The sequence below is a fragment of the Argentina anserina genome, chromosome 1, assembly GCF_933775445.1.
Source record: "Argentina anserina chromosome 1, drPotAnse1.1, whole genome shotgun sequence".
In the NCBI taxonomy this organism is placed as follows: Eukaryota; Viridiplantae; Streptophyta; class Magnoliopsida; order Rosales; family Rosaceae; genus Argentina; species Argentina anserina.
The window spans coordinates 10336654-10359855 of record NC_065872.1 but is presented as its reverse complement, the minus strand read 5'-3'; the positions used below and the strand labels follow the sequence as shown (position 1 = coordinate 10359855).

General features: G+C 37.5%; 3 protein-coding genes across 3 annotated transcripts; 1 reads left to right on the top strand and 2 right to left on the bottom strand.

Annotated features, from left to right (window-relative positions):
• The first annotated feature begins 154 nt into the window (after nt 1–154).
• LOC126788129 (transcription factor bHLH93-like) lies at nt 155–2068 on the top strand. Its single transcript, XM_050514100.1, has 4 exons — nt 155–1160; nt 1252–1422; nt 1524–1691; nt 1777–2068. The coding sequence occupies exons 1-4, from the start codon at nt 486–488 to the stop codon at nt 1861–1863; spliced, it is 1101 nt and encodes a 366-aa protein (XP_050370057.1). The 5' UTR covers nt 155–485; the 3' UTR covers nt 1864–2068.
• A 1832-nt stretch (nt 2069–3900) lies between these two features.
• LOC126794106 (uncharacterized) lies at nt 3901–7268 on the bottom strand. Its single transcript, XM_050520757.1, has 2 exons — nt 6111–7268; nt 3901–4770 (listed from the first exon to the last, which is right to left on the bottom strand). Exons 1-2 carry the CDS (start codon nt 7110–7112, stop codon nt 4054–4056), a joined length of 1719 nt encoding a protein of 572 aa, XP_050376714.1. The 5' UTR covers nt 7113–7268; the 3' UTR covers nt 3901–4053.
• Nucleotides 7269–20062: 12794 nt separating this feature from the next.
• On the bottom strand, nt 20063–20752 carry LOC126795109 (uncharacterized protein At5g65660). The gene is made up of 2 exons (XM_050521933.1): nt 20416–20752; nt 20063–20322 (listed from the first exon to the last, which is right to left on the bottom strand). Exons 1-2 carry the CDS (start codon nt 20650–20652, stop codon nt 20155–20157), a joined length of 405 nt encoding a protein of 134 aa, XP_050377890.1. The 5' UTR covers nt 20653–20752; the 3' UTR covers nt 20063–20154.
• Nucleotides 20753–23202: the final 2450 nt, after the last annotated feature.

Below are 23202 nucleotides of genomic sequence, written 5' to 3'. Positions count from 1 at the left end.
TAGAACAAACTAGATTAGCACATTATTAATCCCACGTAAAGACAACTTAAGGCGTATTTATCCACGGCCTACTAGTCTTTCTAGCTAGTCATTAGAGTGAGGAAGAAAGAGAGTGCATAATTTCTGCATGTTCTTCCAGTTGGATTCAAGAAGTTGCAGAGAAATTAGTGACAGAAAAATTAGTAAACAAAATGTGAAACCTGACAGTCTTTTGCTAAATGCATTCAGTCTTGGGTCCAGACAGATTTGTATTTTGATATTAAAAATTTACAAGTTTATTGGCAATTTGGGTGAAAAAGACATAAATTCACCTTGAGAGAGAGAGAAGAGAGATTCCTTTTTAGGGTGTAGCTCTGCTTAGCTCCTTTAGGTTCTGCTGCTTCACATACAACATTCACAACTAGACTTTGCTTTCTTGTGTTCAGTTGCTTCAAAGCTACCAAAGCATCCTCCTTTGAATAGTAAAAGAGAAGAGAGAGTGAGAGATGGAGCTTACTCAACATGGGTTCTTGGAGGAGCTGCTAGCTCCAATTAGAAGAGAGAGTTGGAGCACATACTCTTCTGGGTTCAATGAGTTCTTTCCTATGAATAATGGGTGGAGCTTTGATTCCAGTTTTGAAGAGAACCCAGTTCTGGTTTCCTCATCAAATCCTCAATTTGGTGGGTTCTCTACACAAACTGAGCCAACCTTTGAATGCCCATTACTCACTGAGCAACAAGCCTCATCATTCCCTTTTGTTGAGGGAGGTGGAGTGCTCACAGTCCCAGCTGAGATTGACTCCTCATACACCAACAACAATGAAAGTACTACCCCTCCATTCCCACCGCAAGATCAAGACTACCCTTCAATGGTGGAGGATGAGGAGTTTGGTAATTTCCTTGGGAGTGAAAACCAGAGCAGCTGTTTGGAGTTAGAAGAGAGCAAGAATGATACTTGCAAAGTTGAGATGGAACAACAAGGCATTGGTATCACTACAGACCATGGTGACATTCCTGTGGCTTTCAATATGGGATTGTGTGGTGGAAAGAGAAGCTGCAGCAGCAAGTCTAAGAAGATAGAAGGGCAGCCTTCAAAGAATCTAATGGCAGAGAGAAGAAGAAGGAAGCGCTTGAATGACCGCCTTTCTATGTTGAGATCAATTGTCCCCAAGATTAGCAAGGTGAGTTTATGTTGTACTTTTGTTGAAATTTCCTTGCTTTTCTAGTTCTAAGGATCCATTAATTGAACAATTGGTATAAAATTACTTGCAGATGGACAGAACATCTATACTTGGAGACACAATAGACTACATGAAAGAGCTTTTGGAACGAATCAGTAAGTTGCAAGAGGAGAAAATTGGAGAAGGTACAAATAAGTTCAGCCCACTGGGTATCAACAAGGACCTAAACTCAAGTGAGGTCTTAGTAAGAAATTCCCCCAAGGTAAGATACTAAAATTCATATACCATTTTGCATGTTATGAGTAATGAGCTCAAAACCAAAATCCTCTTTTGATGTTGGCCTCATTGCCCAAATTTTTGCAGTTTGATGTTGAGAGGAGAGATATGGACACCAGAATAGACATCTGCTGTGCAGCCAAGCCAGGATTGTTGCTTTCAACAGTGAGCACTTTAGAAGCACTTGGCCTTGATATTCAACAGTGTGTTATTAGCTGCTTCAATGATTTTTCATTGCAAGCTTCATGTTCAGAGGTATGTTTTCAACTCTAGTGGTTAGTCAATTTATGTTTAAGTTATGTGCATGCTTAATTCACCTTGTGTTCTTTAATGGCTTCAGGATGCAGAACAGAGAACAATGATTAATTCTGAGGAAATAAAGCAAGCATTGTTCAGAAATGCAGGGTATGGAGGGAGATGCTTGTAGGAATAAGGAAGAGGTCCAAGTGAGAAGTTGTAATAACATTGTCTTTGTTAAATAATTGTGCCTGTATCAGATCCATCTCTCAGGCTAACTTTGTATCATAAACTCTCAAATTTGGGCAAACTATGTCTTCCGGAAGGGTAACTAGTCCTCATCTAACAAAGCTGATGCCAGATAGATAATAACGATTTCTTCTCATTTCTTCTTCTTTTATAATGTTCTTCATTTTTCATGTGTTTATCTGGGGACATAAAGTCAGGCTGAAAATTTTCATTTTTGTGGTGTTTTTTCTTTTTAATTTTAGTTGGATTTAGGATCACAGATGGAGACCGCTTGTTACTAAATCTTTGAAGAATATCTGAAACAACAGAAAAAACAAATAACACAGAAACCATTGACAGCAACAAGAGGAATTCATTCACCAAGAAAACGATGCAAAACTGATTAGACATATCTTTGCTGACAGGTAGTAATCAATATATTCTTTTACCTCCATGTCCCTTCAAGCTAAAGCAATTTCTCATTGTCTCTGTCTTTTTTTCCTATATTATTATTTGTCTTGGCCAAAGAAGCTTACTTAGTCTACAGTTGTCTTGATTTAGATGCAGAACTTAATGTTGTGAAAGAAGTGACATTCCATGTTTGATGAAGTAGCAAAAAAGAATTAGTGTATTAAATATGTGGGATACAAACTCCTAGCTGATCTAGGAGTCTAGGACACATTTCTTGAACTGGTATGAAGTATTTACTTCCAACCATGGCAAGTGGTTCAGTTGGTTATATTGGGTCCCGCCATGGGAACACTTTATGTGGAGTTTTTCTTTTTTCTTTTTTCTTTTTTATCTTCTTAAAAACTTATCTCTTTTATTACCCTGTGTTCGAACGTTTGTTTCGCTCAATTTAATTGTTGAATTATAAAATATGGCCAGAGAAGAGGCTGCAATGCCTTATTGGCTGTCCGGGCTCCCAACGGATTAGTCTTTGGGCCTAGGAAGCATTTGAGATACTGTTGAACAACTTCCACGCCTAAGGCCCAATTTCGAATCTCAGCTCTTGTTTAGTCTCTATATGAAAAGTAGGGGTGGATATAAAAAACGGAAATTCCGATCCTATCCTGAAATTCATAGGGACGGGACGGAGGTCTAAAAACGTCTGTCCCGTCCCAATTCTGTTCCGTTTCATAATAATGGGATGAGACGTGGGACGAATCATTTTTATCCCGCTTCGTCCCGTCCCGTCCCACCTTTAATAAAAACTTAAAAATTCTTATATATTTGTATCAAAATGAAACTAATTTATGTTCTTAATAACTCCAAAATTATATCAACTCAAATAATAATAGTAAATTATAATATCTTGAACATAATATGCATTTTTTTGTTAAAATTTCATTATTGAATGTTAATTTTTTTAATGAAAAAGTAAAAATATATGTTTTATTTAACTTCAAATGAATGTGGGATTTGTCCCGTCCCGTCCCAACCGGAATTAATCCCGAGTGTGATGCATTCTTAAAAACCATCGTCCCGTCCCGATTCAAAAGAGTAGGATGGGACGTGGGATGAGCCTCGTCCCGTCTCATCCCGTCCCGTGCCCACCCCTAATGAAAAGAGAAACAATCTGATTTCTGAGACACAACCAGTGAGTTTGGATGAGGAACTCAACCCAACATGAAATTCAGGTTCGTAGCATCATGCTGCAAGCAGATGAGTTTTGAATGCGTTGCATTAGTATATGAAAACGAATAACAAAATCTTCCCAGCAGAATATAATCCATGTTAACAACGCAAAATCTAGTTCCGTTCTGCACTTCACCATAACTCTTGATTGTCAAAAACTCTCAATGATAAGCAGAAGAATGATTGTGGATGCAACCTAAATAACAGTTTAATTTTCTACATGGGAAGCGACAAATATACATAAATTGTTTGTTGGAGCATATTTGAGACATTCTGTCAAACGCTTTAGACCATATCAAGGATATATGATAGTCGCAAAAAAAAAAAAAAAAAAATTATGACCGGCTACCAACATAGAAAGATACTCTTTAGTTCTCATTTTATCTCTTTGGATGATAACACATACAAGACAAGGTCCAGAGTCAGCAGCTAAGCTAGCAACTACAATTACAAGGATACAAGTTCTACATGTTGGTTAATGTTATATCTCTAAGAGAAGGAGATGAGGAAAACATTACAAAGTCTCATCTTCATCTTCCTCGTCATCCCTTTGAACTTCTTCATCATCCGACTCCAAAGAGTTCTCTTGAAGATGTTTGAGCTTGTTGATAGCATCTCTTGCATCAGATACCAGGGCAATTTTTGCAGTTCTCAGATCCACTTTCTGAATATGGCTCTTCTTTGTATCATCAATTCCGCAAGTGGATTTTTTGGTGATTTTGGCTAATGTTTCTCTCTTAGCTTCTCTGATATGCAACTGGTCAATGTATTTCTCATGCAAGGCCTTGTTCTTGACCTGCTTTAATACCGGTGGACTAACAAGAGATGTCTCAGATGGGTTACTAAACCTTGAGAGGGGTATCTTTTGCTTTACCTGTGAATTTATTGGAGTAGAAGGTATAACACTAGGCTGAGGAGTCTCAGTAGATGGACCTACACTTGGCTCAAGTACTGAAAATAAATCTGCCTCAAACTCTTGGTGCACTTGATAATGCTTATGTAATAACGCTCTGACAGTTTTCTGTGCAAGATGGCTTCTCTGTTTATTGCAACCATGTCTTTTAGGCTTTGACTCAATGGGATTCAACAGTTTACTTGCAGAGAGCGAAAATCCACCAAGGGGAGATGAATTTGTTGCTATCTTTGCCCTCGACCGAGGACGAGGTTGAGGTGGAGTTACATGGTCAGAATGTATCCTATCAAAGCAATCCTGTGCAGATTTCCCGGGAACCTGAAATTGAGTTTGCATGGAAACATCAGTTACTGTATCTGAATAAGCAATGGTATGTCACAGGATATATGTTACTACAGCAAGTTTAAGTCTCAACTGACAAAATCATAGCTGAAAACTTTGATTACAGCTGATTGGAACATAACTATAGTATTTCCAGAAGTCATTTAGGGGTGCAGATATGAAGCTTCTAATATTAAAACACTTGATTACTTTGGTAGTAACCCATAAACTTTCTCCTTATCTGATCCAACATCACAAGATATGTAAAAATATATCAATTTTTATACTACAGTTTGTAATTTATGATTTTCTTTTTCAGGAAAACTTTTGTCATCACTCAATCTATGTAGCTTGTGGTGCCGGAAACTCAAAAGCAAGACCCTAATCTTGGGCAAACCCAAATAGAACTCTTATTGTTACCATGTCCTGGTAACAGACTCTCAACAGAAATTACTATGCTACCTGATGTAATCCACTATAAATCATTACAGTTCTTATGATACACAACCAATATCTACCGGACTAGGTCTCATATACAAGCAAATATCTATGATATCCGAAAGTATGTGGTCTGGTCAGTCAAGTAACCCCATCTGTTAAGTTGCTAGGGACTACCATCGTTAGCAAAACTATTGAGTTCATTATCTGGGTGGCTACCCTGCCACCTCCAAAATCAAATGTCAAACAGTACGAGATCAGACTGATTTGAGCAGATCCGTCAACGAAAAATCCCTGTAAGAAACTAGCACTATCATTGGCTGGAGGAATTATAGACCTAAATGACACATCTTACAAGCCTCCAAGATTCAGAAAGACCTAAAATATTTGATGTATGATAAGACTGAGTTCTACCATGAACTATATTTGCCTGCATTATAGTCATTCAGTTTTGTTATATCTGCTGAAGTATGCAACTAAAAGCCACACGACTGCTCTAGTACAGCATATCATAAAACAGGAAAGCCTCGTCAAACCAATGACAGAAGTTTACAATATTCAAAAATTATCTAAAACGCAAGCTCTCACACAAGTTTTTTATTACTCTTTCTTAATATTGCTCATATTCTACCTAGGCTAAAACTGGTCCTAATACTTCATCCAAATGGTCCGTATTCACTTTTTTTTTTTGCATTGGTTAACAAAGTAATAAACTGACTTCATCATAGTCTGATTCCATTCTGTCACATTAATTTTGAACTTGGCTAAATATAGGATAAGTTCAAACTTTTCTCAAACAATGTGAAGTAATATTTGGCAGACTATAACAATGACTTTGTTCAATAGGCATTAGAAAATCTAAAGCAAATTAAAGTGTTAGAAAAGGAACAAGAGCATACCAGTTTAGCAACCTGCTTCCAGAACCCGGGTGTTGGCTTAGCAAGCAAATAAGCTCTCTGCAAGGCCAACTCTTGTTCCTTTGTCCACCCTTTAGCAACCTTAACATCATCTTCACCTCTCTTTCTCTTCCTCCTAACCGCAACTTTCTTATCCCTACAATCCAACTCTCCCCCTTTGCCTTCTCCACATTCCACTCTAGCAGTTCCAACACCACTACCAACTGAACTCTTCTTACTCACCCTTTTGCTCTTTGCCGAAACACTTTTGCCTGAATTCACACCCGAAGCCTTCTCTTTGTCCAACAAGATCTTACGCTCACTCGTCGATTTTCCACTCTTTCCCTTATCAATTTGTTTCTCAACCACATTTTGCTTACCACCCAACCTCGAAGATCGCCTACGAGCCTGCAAAGCATCACTGCCATTGTTCAATCTCCGATCTTTTCTCGACCCAGACCTCAATTTCTCACCATTACCTCTCCCATTAAGAGGTCTCCCCAATTTCTTCGACACTCTCTCCGGTGAGGAATCCTCATCTTCATCATCACTGACCAAAACGACTACCTGCCGATTCAAAACCCTAGACCCAGCATTGCCTCTACTCAATTTCTTCAACTCAACCGAAAGATTCAAAGACCTTACCGCATTTTTACCTCCAGATTTAGATTTGGGGGTTCTAGTGTTCCCCAACTCCTCAGCTCTCTCCTTCAACTCCAGAAGCCGCCGCGACTTTCGGAGAACCGTGGCTCCCTGCTCCATCTCCGGACCATCATCGTTCTGCTCAATAACTCCACAATCCAACGATCTGACCTCGTTCCTTCTGAGCTTGGATTTGGGGGTTTTCGGGTTCTCGGACTCGGCAGCGGGCTTTCTCCGAGGCTTCCGGGGCGGTGTGGTGAGCTTCGGAGGCTGTGGAGTGGTGGTGGGGTGGAGAAACCTGGGAGATCTGCGCGGGGTTGTGCATGGTTGGGGTGTGGAGGCCAGTGAGTGTCTCTCAGGCATTTTCACAAACACTTGGTGTGCGTTTGTTGTATACAAAGAGGGAAACGGGATCTGCTTGAGGTTTTAAAATTTTAAATTTGTGGAGAAGTGGGCTTTTCAAGTCTCTGTGTATTGTCTTCAAGTGGGCTTTTGGGCAAGTTCTTCCATCAGTTCCATGTCTGTTCATTTGAGAAATCCAAATATTGTACTGAAACGCTTGGTGCAAGTGCCTACCAAATCAAAAGGTCAAGAAAATTTGAACATGAATGAAGCAATTTAATCCAAATCTACATGCCTAGTCTACAACAAAACTAGATACCTAGCTACCGTAATTTGATAATTCCGGAGCTATTATCTTCACATAACTATTTTGATTTTATTGCTTCCTGCTGCAGCATACCAAAATATAGGTCCTCAGAGGATCTCAGTGGCTCGCCAGAGTTTGTAAAATTTTGCTTGTTAGAATTGATCAAGCCGTAAGATTTGGCATGCAAGAATGTACACGTTTTTCTGAGTCAGGCAAAGTCGATCGACTACAGAAGCTAGGAATTAACAGAGAGAACCTTCCCTACAATTCTATCATTATTATTAATATATGATACATTATAGTATAGGCGTAAAGTATCCCACTCATACAACTTGGTGACTTTTTTTTTAAGACACAACTTGGTGACATTTGATTTATAGAATACGTGATCAAAATATGACACTTATCTGCTTAGCTTTATGATTGGCTAGGCAACCCCATATGATCTGAAATCAAAATCTAAATGGCCATAAAAGTATAAGATAAGAGTAAAACAAGATATCCAGTTACATATATATTCATTGGATACTAGGAGAGAGCATTTTGGTTGGTTCCAAGAACAAATTTAGACCCATATTTGTATCAGCAGCACTCAGCAGTACCACTAAAAATGGAAGAAGAAAGAAGCCTGTTGAGAAAAGGTCAAAATTTTCCTGCTCAAAACCTAGCTATATATATTGTAAGTACTCCCCTTTTATGATTAAAAGTTTAAAACCTAACTTCCTACAGGGATTCCACTAATTCAACTTAATCCTGGGACAGATTATGCACTTGATAGATTTCTTGTGCCTGAATACTAGTACTGACCCCACTAATCAACATCAGCCATCTCTGATCGAGTTATTGCTTCAACAGCAATGACCTAACCTTCCCATCTGTTAATGTTGGGTTGCCTTCTTGATGATTTGATTGTGTCTTAGCTAGATGGGATTTGTTATAGTTTTTCCAAAACTGTGACTATATATGGTTGCCTTATCCAGATCAAACTTAATTTGGTCGAAATGACTGAGAAGTTGAGAGGGAAACTCCTGTTCATTATAAATTGTCATAATCATATAGCGGATTCGCTAAAACATTAATGTGCTTTAATAACCAGTGGCACTCATTTACACGCGTTTAAGCTTGTGACAACATATTTTGATCCCTACATGCAATTTAGCAAATGTATGCTAATTAGCAAAAGCAAACCGTGTGACGATATGAGGGAATGCAGTTCTCAGCTGATTCTCTTCCAACAAATCATAATATTAGAAACTTTAACTAATTAATAAATAGAGTTTGATTTAACAATGGATATTAATAATTGGGCAAACGTTTGTTTAATCCTTATACTTTTAGTCGGTCATTCATTTAGTCCCTGAAGTTTCAATATCATCTCTATAGTTCTCGAACTTGTAACTTTTAATCTAGATAGTCCACTCCGTCAATTCCTCTGTTAAAATGATGAGATGAGCGTTAAATATTCTATAAAATGTGTATTTACCAAAATGTCCTTATATCAATGTTTTCTTGTTATTTTCTTTAGTATTTCTTTTTTATTGTTCAATATATTTTTAAGAGGTATGAATGCCTTTACTTGACAAAGTCATTTCCATTTGTCTATTTGTGTCTTCATATAAATTTAACTTAAAGTGAAAATCATAAATTTATTAGATAATTGAAGAAAATATTAGAAAAATACTCCTAGGGCAAACGTTTTCTAATATTTTCTTCAATTATCTAATAAATTTATGATTTTCACCTTAAGTTAAATTTATATGAAGACGCAAATAAACAATGGAAATCACTTTGTCAAGTAAAGGCATTCATATCTCTTAAACATATATTGAAAATAATAAAAAAGAAATACTAAAGAAAATAAAAGGAAAATATTGATATAAAGACATTTTGGTAAATACACATTTTTAGAAGGATATTTAACGGTTACCTCATCATTTTAATAGAGGAATTGACGGAGTTGACTATCTAGATTAAAAGTTGCAAGTTCGAGAACTATAGAGATGATATTGAAACTTCAGGGACTAAATGAATGACCGACCAAAAGTACATAGACTTAACAGGCGTTTGCACTTAATAATTTCTCAAAGTCTCCCGATCGAATCTAATTAAGCTGCAAAAACTATGTGCTGAGATTAAGAATGTTATTTTCTTCGATTCCAGGCTACATTCTTGTCATGAAGACAATTATGTCCAAGTATATTTCAATATATGCTAGGTAGATTTTGATTAAGGGGACTGATGTCCAATGTTAATTGTTACTGCTAACTGATGGCTGGTTTTCTACAAAATCGGATTTATATTAGGGCAAATGATAGAGTGAAAGAAATGGATCTCTATCGTTTTCAATCCATTAGTTTGTCTCTAAGGTTAATTAAATTGCAAATGGTATATGATTAATTGATATGCGCAAGATCCATTTGAGGGAGAATGAATCTAAATCAACTATTTTGTTCTAATCCATACAAAAATTTCTTAAGAAGGAATGACAGATTACTTGATTTTATGCCTCAAAAGACTCACCAATTAAAGGAGGACGGCAAGCAAAGTTTTCATTCAGATCTTCTTTATTTTCTTAAACAGTAGCAAATTCTGTACCTGTGATTTGATTATGTACCCAATCTTTAAACTATGCTTCACTTAACTGAGTTCATTCATTACTGATTGTATAATAAGGTTAGGCAAGAATCATGATAGAGTTTAGATACGATATATATATCAGCAACGCAACTGCTCGAGCTAAAAGGAGCAATATCTGCAGCTCTTTCCATGGCCTATTAGATTCTCTGTTGATTCTTATGGTGATATTATAGTCGTATAGTAGATCACCAAGATCCAAGAATATGATTTCAAGTTTTCAACCACTCTAATCCATGAATTATGCTTAACCCCACAGTTGTTAAAGCAGTTAATCAGGACATTCGTAATCATACAAGGTTTTGATTAATTAGGACGATGTATAATTAATTAACAATATCTGTCTGGCTCGTCGAGCTTAGAGTATAGAACAAATTAGACTGCACAGATACATCAGCAAGCACTGTTGAGATAAGTCCACTACGGATTCCACTAGAAATTGTCCATCATCAAAATAAAGCTTCTCTGTCTCCATGTGATTTTTTAGTGCATCTGCGACCCCATTTGAGACACAGCTAGCTCTTGCTTGCTTATCATCCGTACGTTTACAAACCTACTTTTCACTTGATTTTCTGCATTGAATATCTTCGGAAAAAAATTAGGTCGCAGATGTATCTGTAGTGGAGTTGGTGCGTGGCATAAAACAGGACTATAATTTCCAAAGCGAGCTGATAAGAAAAATTTCAGTTGGGTAGTTGGTTCTACATAATACATATAATTATATATATCAGATCGATTAATCAGTTATTAAACTCTGCTTACTGATTTAAATAACATCATTAATATATTAATGATCCAAATCCTCCAAAACAATTCAGTTGAAACCTACGTGTTTTAACAAGTGGGGTCTTATAGGGTACATGCACCGTATAAGAGAATACAAAGAGAATACAATTGCTTCTCCTGAATGAGCCTGGAAACCTTATGTCCCTTGAAGAAAGAAGTAGTACCTATGGAGTTGATCTAACTCACTAACTGCTATGATTCAATATGCATAAAACTGCTTCTTTTACAACACTTTACTTATTAAGTAATTATAGTTTCTACTATAAGTATTTATAAGATTACGTAAAGACTGATGCATGTATACTGTATAATGTATAAGGTATTAATATGCATGTCAAGAGGGCATGGAGTTAGTCATTAAATCCGTCCTTACAAAAAGCGAGAGGTCAGATAGTTGGGGTCTTTGTCATATGAAAAATATTTAGAAAAGAGATAGAAAACGTGCATTATTGTCCTCGCAAGTCGCAAGTTTCAGATACTTGTAGGGGAAAGATATTTTGATGGACATGATCCTCTCCTAATTAATAATATTAGGATGACACATCACTATTTCAAATTTGAGGGCTTATAATTTTGCTAGAAGATCTCTTTCATTCACAAAACCACCATTTTGGTCTCATCAGTCATCACCCCCTTTTCTTCTTTATTTCGGTTGTCTCACATCCCTTTCCTTCACTTAAACTTCTGCCACAAAAAAAACTTCTGGCTCCCTCTCCTTTGTTCTTCTTTAATTTCACTGAGCACCGACACATTCAAATTCAACAAGGGGTCTCCATGAAAATCTGACAAGGGAAAATAATTCATTTGTGAAAATAAGAGTTTGGTGATCCCAATAGTGCTTGTGCCTTGAGGTGAGACCAAATTACTGGGTTTGATTCCCGTAGCTTGAGGAGAGGAAGGAATCAAGGTGATGGTGAACTCATAATTGATATATAAATTACATTGAACAATAAACACTCAACCCAAAAAATTTGGAGTTGTTGCATAAATTAATTGAACACCCAGCATCGATTTCACCTGCAAATATGATATTGATGCCAATCATACTCTCTTTGGTTCCATGAGCAACACGAGAAGGATAGAGGTAGGAGGGGATGGTCTTCGGGATATTGAGCAGGTGGTTCACTATTGCTTCCAAGTCCATATTTGAAGGCACATACTCAACCAAACTCTCGACTCCAAGCGCAAATTTTTAGTGAGTGATGTTGCGATTAATCGATGATCGTAAATGAAACTCTCTAAAAGGGGTGAAAATAAAATAAAATAAAAACGAAGAAAGAGGAAACAAAATAGGGAATGATGTGTAGACCGTTGGATTTTTTTGAAGCCACATATCACTATCTCATTAGGAGAGGATCCGATCCTATTCGTATGAATGATCATATCATTCGATGTGTATCACTCAAGAATGTGATGAAGGGTATATTTCAGAACACCACCACTACCACCGCCACTACTTAACATTTCGAGCAATCGGATAGTCATAAGGCACTGTTGATGAAAATGAAGAAGGTGATGGAACTGAAAAAGTGGCTATCATATAGGGAAATTGGCAACAAGATCAAGCTGGAATCTGCAAGAAGAAAGCTGATCTAGTATACATGATCTTCCAGTACTGAAGAATCTATAGAGAGTGCCAACAAAAGTACTCAAAGCAGTGATGAAATCATCTTGGTAGTGGCTTTCAAGTTTAAAGCACCAACAGGGTCCATCGTAACAGTGAAGTTAGGACATGAATATGAAGGTTCTCTCTCTTTCTCTCTAGTAGTTGATCGAAGAAGGAAGATCGTCATTGTTGGCCATGATCTAGTTCACTTTTGCGTGACGTCAATTTAATCGGCTAATCAAAATCTTCGAAGTTTTTTTATTTTTGAAAACTTCTTGCTTTCTGCAACATGTCATTATCATACCATTATCTGTTTCCCGTTGTTTTCAAATATCTTTTTGTTTTGGGGGGGGGGGGGGGGGGTGTTATGGAATCTGCATTAAAAAAAACGCCACCAGAAACAAACATCAAACTAAAACTATGACTAAAAAAGAAAGAAGCTATGCGCGGATGAGCCGTGTGTGTGATTCTTCTGATCAATCAACAGCAAAATAATTTTATCGTTAGGCTTAACTGCCGAAACAAATGCAAAAGCTATATATGTTTCAATATTTTAAATCATCATCAAAATAATTCGTTGAGATATTCCATCAAATATCCCGTCTTCATGTAAATATATGGTTCAAGAAATAATAAAATAATTGCTTCGATTCTAAGACTAAATCCGTATACCATGAGTGAGTGCTTGATCGAAGACATGTTATCTATATATTTGTCTTCTTTTCTTAATAGTCATCAGTCCGGCCACCGCATCGGAATATATATATATATATATATATATATATATCTCTTAAGAGTATCTCTAACAACTTTTTCATAATTATTCTATTACAGAAAAATAAAATTCAAAATCTTTTGCGCTTAAGTTTTATTTTCTAGTTCAATAGATTTGAGAATTTGTGTGTATTGTGTATTGGAATGTGTGAGAATTTATTATAAATATTATTTTCATATTTTTGCATATTGCTATAAATTTGGAGAATTAACCATTCTCTTTCATCAATTTCTATATTTTGAAAAATGAAATATAAAAACTGTTAAAATGGAAAAATATAAAAACTCGGCAAATTCTCTGTTTTTCTCTGTTTTTTTCTGTGATGTCAAAGCTGGTTGAGATGGTCTGAGTAATGAACTAATGATCGACAAATTGTCTAAAAACTTAAGTATTAATGGAGCCGTACGTCAGTCGTCAAAACTGATTGCATTTCCATACCTAATTGATTTTGACAGAACAAAGGGAAGTGGAGGAGTTCCGTATGAAGTTACCAGGTTGCTCATGATCATCATGTTTGGTCGGCTTTCTGTTCTGTAACGCACAAAACTGTGTACTCATTTGTAACTTTTGTTCAAGGGGGAAAAATGCAGGTAGTGAACGGTACTTGTCTTGATTTGGTACTATGCCATGGTTAAGACACTTTTTTCCACAAATTGGGTAGTTGTCCACTTGGTTACTATGAGGCTATGAACACATATCTGAACATTTTTAGTTGATCACTAAAGAGTGAAACTACTGGCTTATGCACTTTTTTTTGTAAGACTCTTACACACCACTAGGAGGATTTTCTGTGTAAAACAACCATACATGCCAAATGGTTATTTGAAAGATTTCATGTACCTGTCACGCACTCAACCATTATCAGCAGAGCCTATAATCCAATATGCGTAAAATTCAACCATAAAACGAAAGAAATGATATGTATACTCACTTAAAATTAGTAAGTAAAAAAATCATGTACTTAATTCTCCAGTTTTTAGTGACACAAAGGAGATGATCACGAATGCAACTTAAACTCTAAAGGTGTGTTCCGATGAAGGAAAGAAAGAATGAATTTAATTAAAAGTGAGGATTTTATAATACTAAAAGACAATTCTTTTATTTCGCAACTATAAATTAGAAATTCTAGATTTTTGTGCAAAATCAAAAGAAGGAATTCACGACTTAAATTCCCCACTTGAATCCCCCACAAAATGTGTCATTTGCAAATTCTTTTCAAGTGTCCAATTATCTTTCCAAAAAAAATACTCTTTTTATATTTAACCTCTTTAATTTATTTTAAACTTTCTTAATATATCACAAACTTCAAATTTTACATAATATAACCAAACAATAGAATTCAGTTAAAAGGTATACTACTTTATTGATAATTTATACATAATTTGTTCTATCTATAACAAGATTTCCCCCACAAATTACGCCATTGATTACTCTTTGAATCATGCCTTTGATTCCTCCTTGAATCACGCTAATATTCTCCCTCAAGTTGACGCATACACATCAACCATGCACAACTTGTTAAGTGAGTCATAAAGGCCACCTTAGACACTCCTTTTGTGAGCATATCGGCAAGTTGCTCTTCTGTAAGAACAAAAGGAAAACTGATGATCTTCGCGTCTATCTTCTCCTTTATAAAGTGACGATCAACCTCCACATGTTGCACATAATTCTGTGACATATCAATAGCTGCCTTGTTGTCACAGTACAGTTTCATAGCACACTTAGGCTTAATACCCAAATCTTGTAGCAAATTTCTAAGCCATAACAATTTGCACACTCTCTGAGCCATACCTCTGTATTTTGCTTCAGCACTAGATCGAGATACCACTTTTTATTTCTTACTCTTCCATGTAACAAGATTACCTCCAACAAAGGTAAAGTACCCTGATGTGGATCTCCGATCTATAATATTTTTAGCCCAGTCTGCATCTGTGAAGCCACAAATCTCAAGAATATTATTGTGATTAGAGAACATTACTCCTCTCCCTAGAACTAACTTCAAGTACTTTAAATTCCTTACAACAACATCCATGTGGTCTATACTGGGATTATGCATGAACGGACTCACTACATTTACTGCATACGCAACATCTGGTCTGGTATGTGATAAATAAATCAGGCGTCCAACTAGCCTCTGAAAACGAGGTTTTTCAGTATGCACTTAATCTGGATACTCTGCTAACCGATGGTTCTGCTCAATAGGAGTATCAATGGGAGTGCAATCCAACATACATGTCTATGTTAGTAGATCAAGGATGTACTTCCTCTGACACAAATAGATATCATCACTTCCCCGGGCTACCTCAATGTCCAAGAAGTATTTGAGTGTGCCTAGGTCCTTCATCTCAAATTATGTGGCTAGCTGTTTTTGTAATCTATCCACCTCAACTGTATCATTCCTAGTAACTACCATATCATCAGCATATATAATTAGGATTGTTACCTTCTCTTGTTGATATCTGAGAAATAATATGTGGTCTGAATTACTCCGTCTATAACTAATTTTCTTCATGAATTGTGAGAATCTTCCAAACCAAGCACGAGGTGACTATTTTAGATTATACAAAGACTTTCTCAATCTACATACAAAGTTATTTAGAGAAGCAGCCACATATCCAGGAGGAAGATCCATGTATACTTCCTCTATAAGTTCTCCATGAATGAATGCATTCTTAACATCAAACTGTCTAAGTGACCAGTTTAAGCTAGCAGCAAAATAGAGCAATATCCGAATAGTGTTTATCTTTGCAACATGTGCAAATGTCTCATCATAGTCTATGTCATATGTCAGGGTGAACCCTTTTGCTACTAGGCGTGCTTTATACCGACTCACTGACCCATCTGGATTATGTTTCATTGTAAATACCAAACGACATCCCACAGTCTTTTTGCCATGTGGTGGAGATACAAGCTCCTAAGTATTGTTCTTTTGTAATTTTTCCATCTCTTTCTCCATTGCTTTCCTCCATTTTGGATCTCTCAATGCATCATGCACTTTGTTAAGTACTGATACAGTAGATATTTGATTCACAAATGATTCATATGACTTAGACAATCTTTTAGTAGACATAAAATTGGCCATATGATACTTAGTTTTAGCCTGAAGGGTAGGTTCATATTTTTTTGTTGGCTGACCCCGAGTAGACCTGTTTGGCAAGACATATTGTCTACTATTAACTTCATTAGTATTAGCCCCAGTAGAATGACTATCATCATATGAGTGATCTTTCGTACCAGGAGAGCATTGGTCAGGTGTATAAACAGTAGTAGATGAGACATGAGGGGCAGTTGTGTTGTCATCTTCTGGTACCTGAATCTGGAGTGACTACACCAGAATCATCATGTGGTGCCTGTGTAGCTGACACATTGGTAATCTCAATTGAACCTGTCACCATATCTACTGGCTTACTTGTCTCCCCCTCTCTATGATACAACTCTTCAAAATATGAATTCTCCCCCTGAAGAGCAGTATCAGAAGAGGAAAAATAGCTCATGTCCTCAAAGAAAGTAACATCCATAGTGACATAGTACTTCCTGGTAGGTGGATGATAGCACTGGTACCCTTTCTTATGTCCTTCATACCCAACAAACACACATTTAATTGTCCGGGCATCCAACTTAGACCTCTGATGTTTTGAAAGATGGATAAAAGCAACACAACCGAAAACACGGGCCAGAAGATTATGAAAAGAGGGTAATGAGACATGAGATGCAAGCACCTCATATGGAACTTTTCCCTGAAGGACACGAGAAGGGAGACGATTAATGAGGTGGGCGGAAGTTATGACAGCATCACCCCAAAGGTACTTAGGCATATGGGAACTAAAAAGAATACACCGAGCCATATCAAGTAAATGAGATTTTTCCGTTCAGAAACTTCATTATGCTCATGTGTGTAAGGACACGTTGAGTGTGTGTTAAAAAACTCTTGAAAGGCACGATTCACATATTCCCCCCCCCCCCCCCAATTATCAGAACGAAGAACTCTAATCGTGGAATTATATTGTGTTTGGACAGTGGTATAGAAGACTTGAAAAGCCGGAAAAATCTGATCTTTAGTTTTGAGGAGAACAATCCATGAAAAACGGGTGCAATCATCAATAAATGACACATAATATCGCATTCCTGACACAGTAGACTATGGTCCCCAAACATTAGAATGATTTAATTCAAAAGGAATAGTACATTTATTAGAAGTACTTGGGGAATAAGTAGATCGATGACTCTTGCCCAAAACACATGTCTCACAACGTAAAAAAGACTCATCCACACTAATAAACAAAGTAGGCATAAATTTTTCATAACACTAAAAGTTGGATGCCCTAAGCGACGATGTCATAACCAAACTTCACTTAGCTTGTTAGAAGTGGAGATGAAAGCGGACCGAGACTGTGCCCCTGGTTTCTCCCCCGCATATGTCTGCTCCAGATGAAACAACCGGCCCCTCAGATACCCCCAACCAATTAACTCTTCGGTAAGAAGATCCTGAAATAGCACATACATAGGAAAAAACGTCACATAACACTTGGCGTCAGTGTTCAATTGGGGAACATATATTAAATGATGAGATAAATTAGGTACATATAGCACATTGTGAATCTCTATTGTGGGAGTAATACGAACTGACCCTTTCTCTAAAACGGGGAAGGCTTCACCATTAGCATTAGTGACATAGGCTACTGGTGGAGGAGACAATACGGTAAAATAAGATTTGTCATAAGTCATATGATCAGATGCACCAGAATCAATAATCCATGTATTAAAACCAACAAAGTTAGAAATATTTAAAGCCATACCAATTTTACCACGACCAACTATGGATGCAGTAGGTATTGCTTGTCCTGCTGTATGATGATCATGGCCAACCACACCATAGATATCTGGTTACCGGATAAATTGAATAACTCTTTCACCTTAGGACGATAATTTGGCCGTTTAGGCCTAAGGTGTGGATACAGCTTCCAACAGGTCGCACGAGCATGGTTAGTATCATGACAATAATAGCAAGGAGGGCGGGGCTGATTCTCGAAGCCTGGTGGTGGTCCTTGTTAATGAAGTGAAGCTGAAAGTGCCTGATGAAGGGGTGGTGCTGGAGATCTAGCACGAACAGTAAGGCTGGAAACTTCAACTCGTGTCTGATGAAGACTCTCCTGTTGAGATTCATCCTTACAGATATATGTGAAAGCTATAATTAGGCTAGGGGTTCGGTCTTTCTGAGCAATTCTTATTTCGCACTGTTATGTTTTGCATCAAGACCTTTCAGGAAATGATGAACTCGCTCAAGCTTCTTCTCTTATTGGTACCAAACAATATCCTCCTGATTCTTGATCATGCAAGGACGTTTCACATCAATCTCAGCCCAAATATTTTTTAGTTTGGTGAAATATTGTGCCACCGGTTGCCCACCATGTTGCATCGCCAAAGCTGTGCACATTAATTCATGAACATGTACCTTCCAGTGTCTTTCATATTGCCTGCACAGTGTCACATGCCTCTACCAGGTCAACTATCTCTTCATTCATAGCTTTCTACAAGACTGACATTACAAGACAATCATCGTGCGGTGGAGAGCTCGATGTGGCGACAGAGGAAACGGACCCGGGTCTGGCGTGGTACGTTCGACACGCCAGAGGAGGAATAGGTGGAGCAGTTCCGGATTTCGCCGCCGTTAAAGGGCGAAGCGGAGAGCCCAGCTGGTGGTGACAGTGAGCTCGTCGGCCGGTGCTCGCACCAAATTCGGGATGGGTTCGAATATCGTCGGTCGGGCTCGCACATATGCGGTGACGTCACAAACCCAGTGAGTCTTGCTTAATCGGCTTGACGCAGTCGACGCCGAGACGAGTCGGATGAGAGCGGGAAAAACTGAGTGGCCGCACAGATGAAGCGTCTAGCCGGCGGTGACGGGCTGGACAAAAAACAAAGAACCCAGAAATAACATAGCAAAAACTTAGCTCCGATACCAAGTTAAAAGGTATACTACTTTATTGATAATTTACACAGAATTTGTTCTATCTATAACAAGACTCCCTCACAAATTACGCCATTGATTACTCTTTGAATCACGCTAACAAATTCACAACTAACGAATTTCAGATTGATAGATTTTAAGATGCTATCATTTATAAATCCTTATAGATTTTACAATTTACTCATCCAAAAACACCATAATAATTTTTCCCCTAGTTTCACAGATTCGATACATGAAGATATGATTGATAATTACTCAAATCACATACCCTTTGGAGTTGAATCTGAAATTGCAAGATAGCAGGAGAGTATATTATATTTGTCAAACAACTATTTGTTTTCCTACCTAGGACAGAGCAAATTGTTAACTCTGCTCGTACTCATTTTCATGGTAAACTAATAGTTTCAAGAATATAGCTACACACGGAATATAGTGGGCTACATCTCACCTCAAATTATTAAAAAATTATTTTTTAAATTAAATTTTAATATAAAAAATAAAAAATAAAATATTTACTTAACTTAAATTTTTATATATATGCCATAAGTAATCATATTTTTTTTCTAACCAACTCTTTATAAAATCTTGCTCCTCCTTGAATGTCTCCATGGTTAATTAGGTTGAAAAACCATACTCTTGCTATCCTCCAAAATCCAAAGGTGGTATCAAACAAGAACAAACACCCACAGATGCCCTTCTCTCAGAGTTCCCCTACCAAACTCACTCCAAATGGCAATCCAAGTGTCCGAATTTAGCACCCATAATTATTGCACCGACTGAGTTTTTGATCATATGAACTAAGTAAGCCAGCCCATGTTTAGTTGTTCACCCACTTTTGAAACGAAAAAGGAGTTTAGGTAGCTATAAGTTCCGAGAAGAAGCGTCAACAATGGTGGAGAATGAAAATCTTTGTTTTATAGATTAATTGAGTTAAAATTTAATTGAATTGATATTTAGTTACATTTACTATGTACACGGTAAAATTGCTCAATACAGAGGTACAGGAAAGCGAGGAGGCTTGGCCGGTTTTTGAACTTTGACAACTATCTTCTCTTCTCTCGGCGGCTCACAAGGACACGGCAATGCCATAAACTTTGGAATCTGATCGCCGGGCATTATCACCGGCACACTTTGCTTTTGGTTCTGCTTCATGTCCTAAGAAAACCAAAAACGTCTGCCTCAGCTAAACATGTTATATTATTAAACCGTCAGTATTTTAATTTTGACAAGATTAGCGAAACTAATTACCAGATGGGCGGGTTTAGATTTGGAGAGAGATCGGCCCTCGATGTCGTCGGAGGCTTCGGGATTGGAGTCTTCGGAGAAGGACCTCCGGAGTGATCTGAGCTTATCCCAGTGGTAGCAGCAGGAGAAGACGCCGCTCAAGCTGAAGATGATGATGAGGAGGAGCGCGGTGCCTAGAGGGAACCCCAAGGACGGCCGAGACGCGTCCACGTGCGGCGGCGAAAGACCCGGGCCCTCCATCACTTAAACCCAACAAAGAAAACGACGACGACGACGAAGATGAAGAGGACGAGCTTCTTCTTCCTTCACTCATGTGTTGAGGAGGAGGTAAGAAAAAGAAGGGAGTGGAGAGAAGAAGAAAAAATATGGGAATGAGGAAAGGAGGGAGGTCGGGTTTATATAAAATGAAATAGAGGGGAGGCTGGGTACGTGTAAAGAGTACACCTCATTGTCCGGGCCATGGTACGGAAATGACGGTGGGGTCCACCGGCGCGGTGGTAGTGGAGTAGAATTGAGCGATTTAGACCCTTGTCTTGTTTACTTGGGAATACAGAAACTAAGAGACGACATAAAGTAAGGAGAAATTTTGGATCTGAAAATGTGAGAGCAAGGGCAAAATTTTCCAGATAGAAAATGCTCATTAGCTGTATTCCTTGAACCTTCTCCAATTTTGGAAAGAAATTTCTTAATCCGTTTAGTATAAGGCACCATTTTCGTTTATATAACTTATACGATATAAGAACATACAATACAATTAGGAAGTTAATGGATCAAAACCGGACTTTATATTGTGGTAGTGGTACAATACAACCTGAAGTTTTGACGAAACTCCCAATTGTAAGAATCGATTTGTAGATTAATAATATGGCGCGTATGCGGATGAAATCAAAACTTTGCTAATCAAGGATTACTAGAATGAAGTCTGCCAAACAAGTAAGATCTTGATGTCGAGTACAAGTTGGCCAAGGGAGACTTGATGCTATCCAGGGCAAACCCCATTTATTAGGTTGAAGGCATCTCACGATCAGCATGTGGAAAAATCATCAATGGTTGGCCAAATTTCTATATCAAAATTAAAATCCCATATTATTGATGCATGAGGTTGTTGAGTAATTCAATTGCATGTTCTTATCAAACAGAAAATCAAAGGAATCAAACTTATAGAGTTCATAATGTTTGCAAGTTATTATTGTCACTTGCGAAAGGCTTGTGAGTTGAAAGTAGGACTCTGGAAAAGCCAATGCCTGTAAATCTGCAATGCTTATCTAGCTCTTCATTCTGGGTGGAGCCTCAGTAGTCCCTTTCTTTTCATGAGCTAAAATGGTAGACACCTAAGATGTACGAGCTTTTCTGAGCAAGAGGAGCCCCAAGTAGGTAGTTGAGTGAGTTCTTCCCCAATTATAAGGTTCCATCAACTTTTTTCATACAAAGCTACATACATAACGTGTCAAGCAACTCATGGATAAAAGAAATTGTGGGTTATAGACTTATGGATAAGTTCGGATATGATTACTAGCTAATCACTATTACAGAAGCAATCTCGTATGTAAATGCAATTTAATTAAAGAAAACTCACCAACAAGTCACGAGTATTCGTGTCACAGTCAGTTTGATCTCTGATTTTTAAAATTGATCAAAATGATCTCTCAACTCTTGTTTTGTTATCAACTATATCAATTCAACTAAATTTCGTCGTTATTATATTAATTTCATGATGTGATCATGCGGGGGCCTCATAAAAAAAAATGAATGAGACATTTTACTGAAAATAAATATTTAAACTCATTTGCACTAAAATATTCTTCATAATCGGGTCCTCATTTTCTCAATTCTAAACTCGTTTGGTCAACTTCAAATTTGGCGGGAAATTGATTTTGATCGAGACTAAGGGTTACAAATATCATTTGCCCTTTTATGGGGAGCCCACGCATTATCCATGTTATGAAATTAACATGGCAATAGTTGATAGCAAAACATGAGTTTATGGATCATTGATCAATTTTAAAAGTCAAGGATCAAACTGATCATGCCACAAAAATTCAATGAATTTTTCTCATTTAATTAAGAAAAGCGCAAGTGTGAATCTCTTTCGTTCATATGTATACGTACTTTACGCTGGGTTTTGAAAGTACCAGATGATTATCTGATCTTGGGAGCTAGCTCAGTGACTAGAGTATGGAGGAAATCGATGATGGAACCGTCATAGTTTGGCAATGACATATTTTCCGAGTTGAGTGAAGTGAGGTTTTCACATTGATTTCTAGTATTCGAGATTGTGCTTGTGTAGACAATGAATCAAATTTTGGTTTGATGTCTTCGCATTTTCAGTTTAGATAACAGATTATCAATAGGAAATCAGTTAAATCTCGATATATTATTGAGATATAACGTATGAGAAATTGAAATTAAACGTGAGTCGACTCATTCAATGGATCCAAGCAGCCAGACACCAACCTCCAAATGTGGCAGTGGCACCACTCTCTTTTAAGTCAGAAAACGATGATCGACCAGTGGCATGGATTGCTATCTTAGAAGATCTGCCGTGCGGAACTCATACTTTGAAAATATGCATGCTAGACCTCACCTATATTTCAACTTAATACGTACAATTAGTCCAAAATCCCGTTGAGTCCCCATCAGAGACAAAGACTAGCAAATCCTTCCGTACTGTTTTTCCATCTCAGTTGGACTGTGGACTTTGGAGCTGCAAATTAAGCCAACATTATTATTCTTCATCTGTTTGAATATTGCACCACAATGGATGTGAGTTACCGGATCATAGTCAAGTAC

Bases quoted from the DNA above. Each gene is read 5' to 3' on its own strand.
- LOC126795109 (XM_050521933.1), bottom strand. From the start codon at position 20,652: ATGGAGGGCCCGGGTCTTTCGCCGCCGCACGTGGACGCGTCTCGGCCG. The intron at 20,323-20,415 runs GTAATTAGTTTC...TGGTTTTCTTAG, and splicing joins AATCTAAACCCGCCCATCTG to GACATGAAGCAGAACCAAAA.
- LOC126794106 (XM_050520757.1), bottom strand. From the start codon at position 7,112: ATGCCTGAGAGACACTCACTGGCCTCCACACCCCAACCATGCACAACC. The intron at 4,771-6,110 runs GTATGCTCTTGT...ACTCAATTTCAG, and splicing joins GGAAGCAGGTTGCTAAACTG to GTTCCCGGGAAATCTGCACA.
- LOC126788129 (XM_050514100.1), top strand. From the start codon at position 486: ATGGAGCTTACTCAACATGGGTTCTTGGAGGAGCTGCTAGCTCCAATT. The intron at 1,423-1,523 runs GTAAGATACTAA...AAATTTTTGCAG, and splicing joins TAGTAAGAAATTCCCCCAAG to TTTGATGTTGAGAGGAGAGA. The intron at 1,692-1,776 runs GTATGTTTTCAA...TAATGGCTTCAG, and splicing joins TGCAAGCTTCATGTTCAGAG to GATGCAGAACAGAGAACAAT.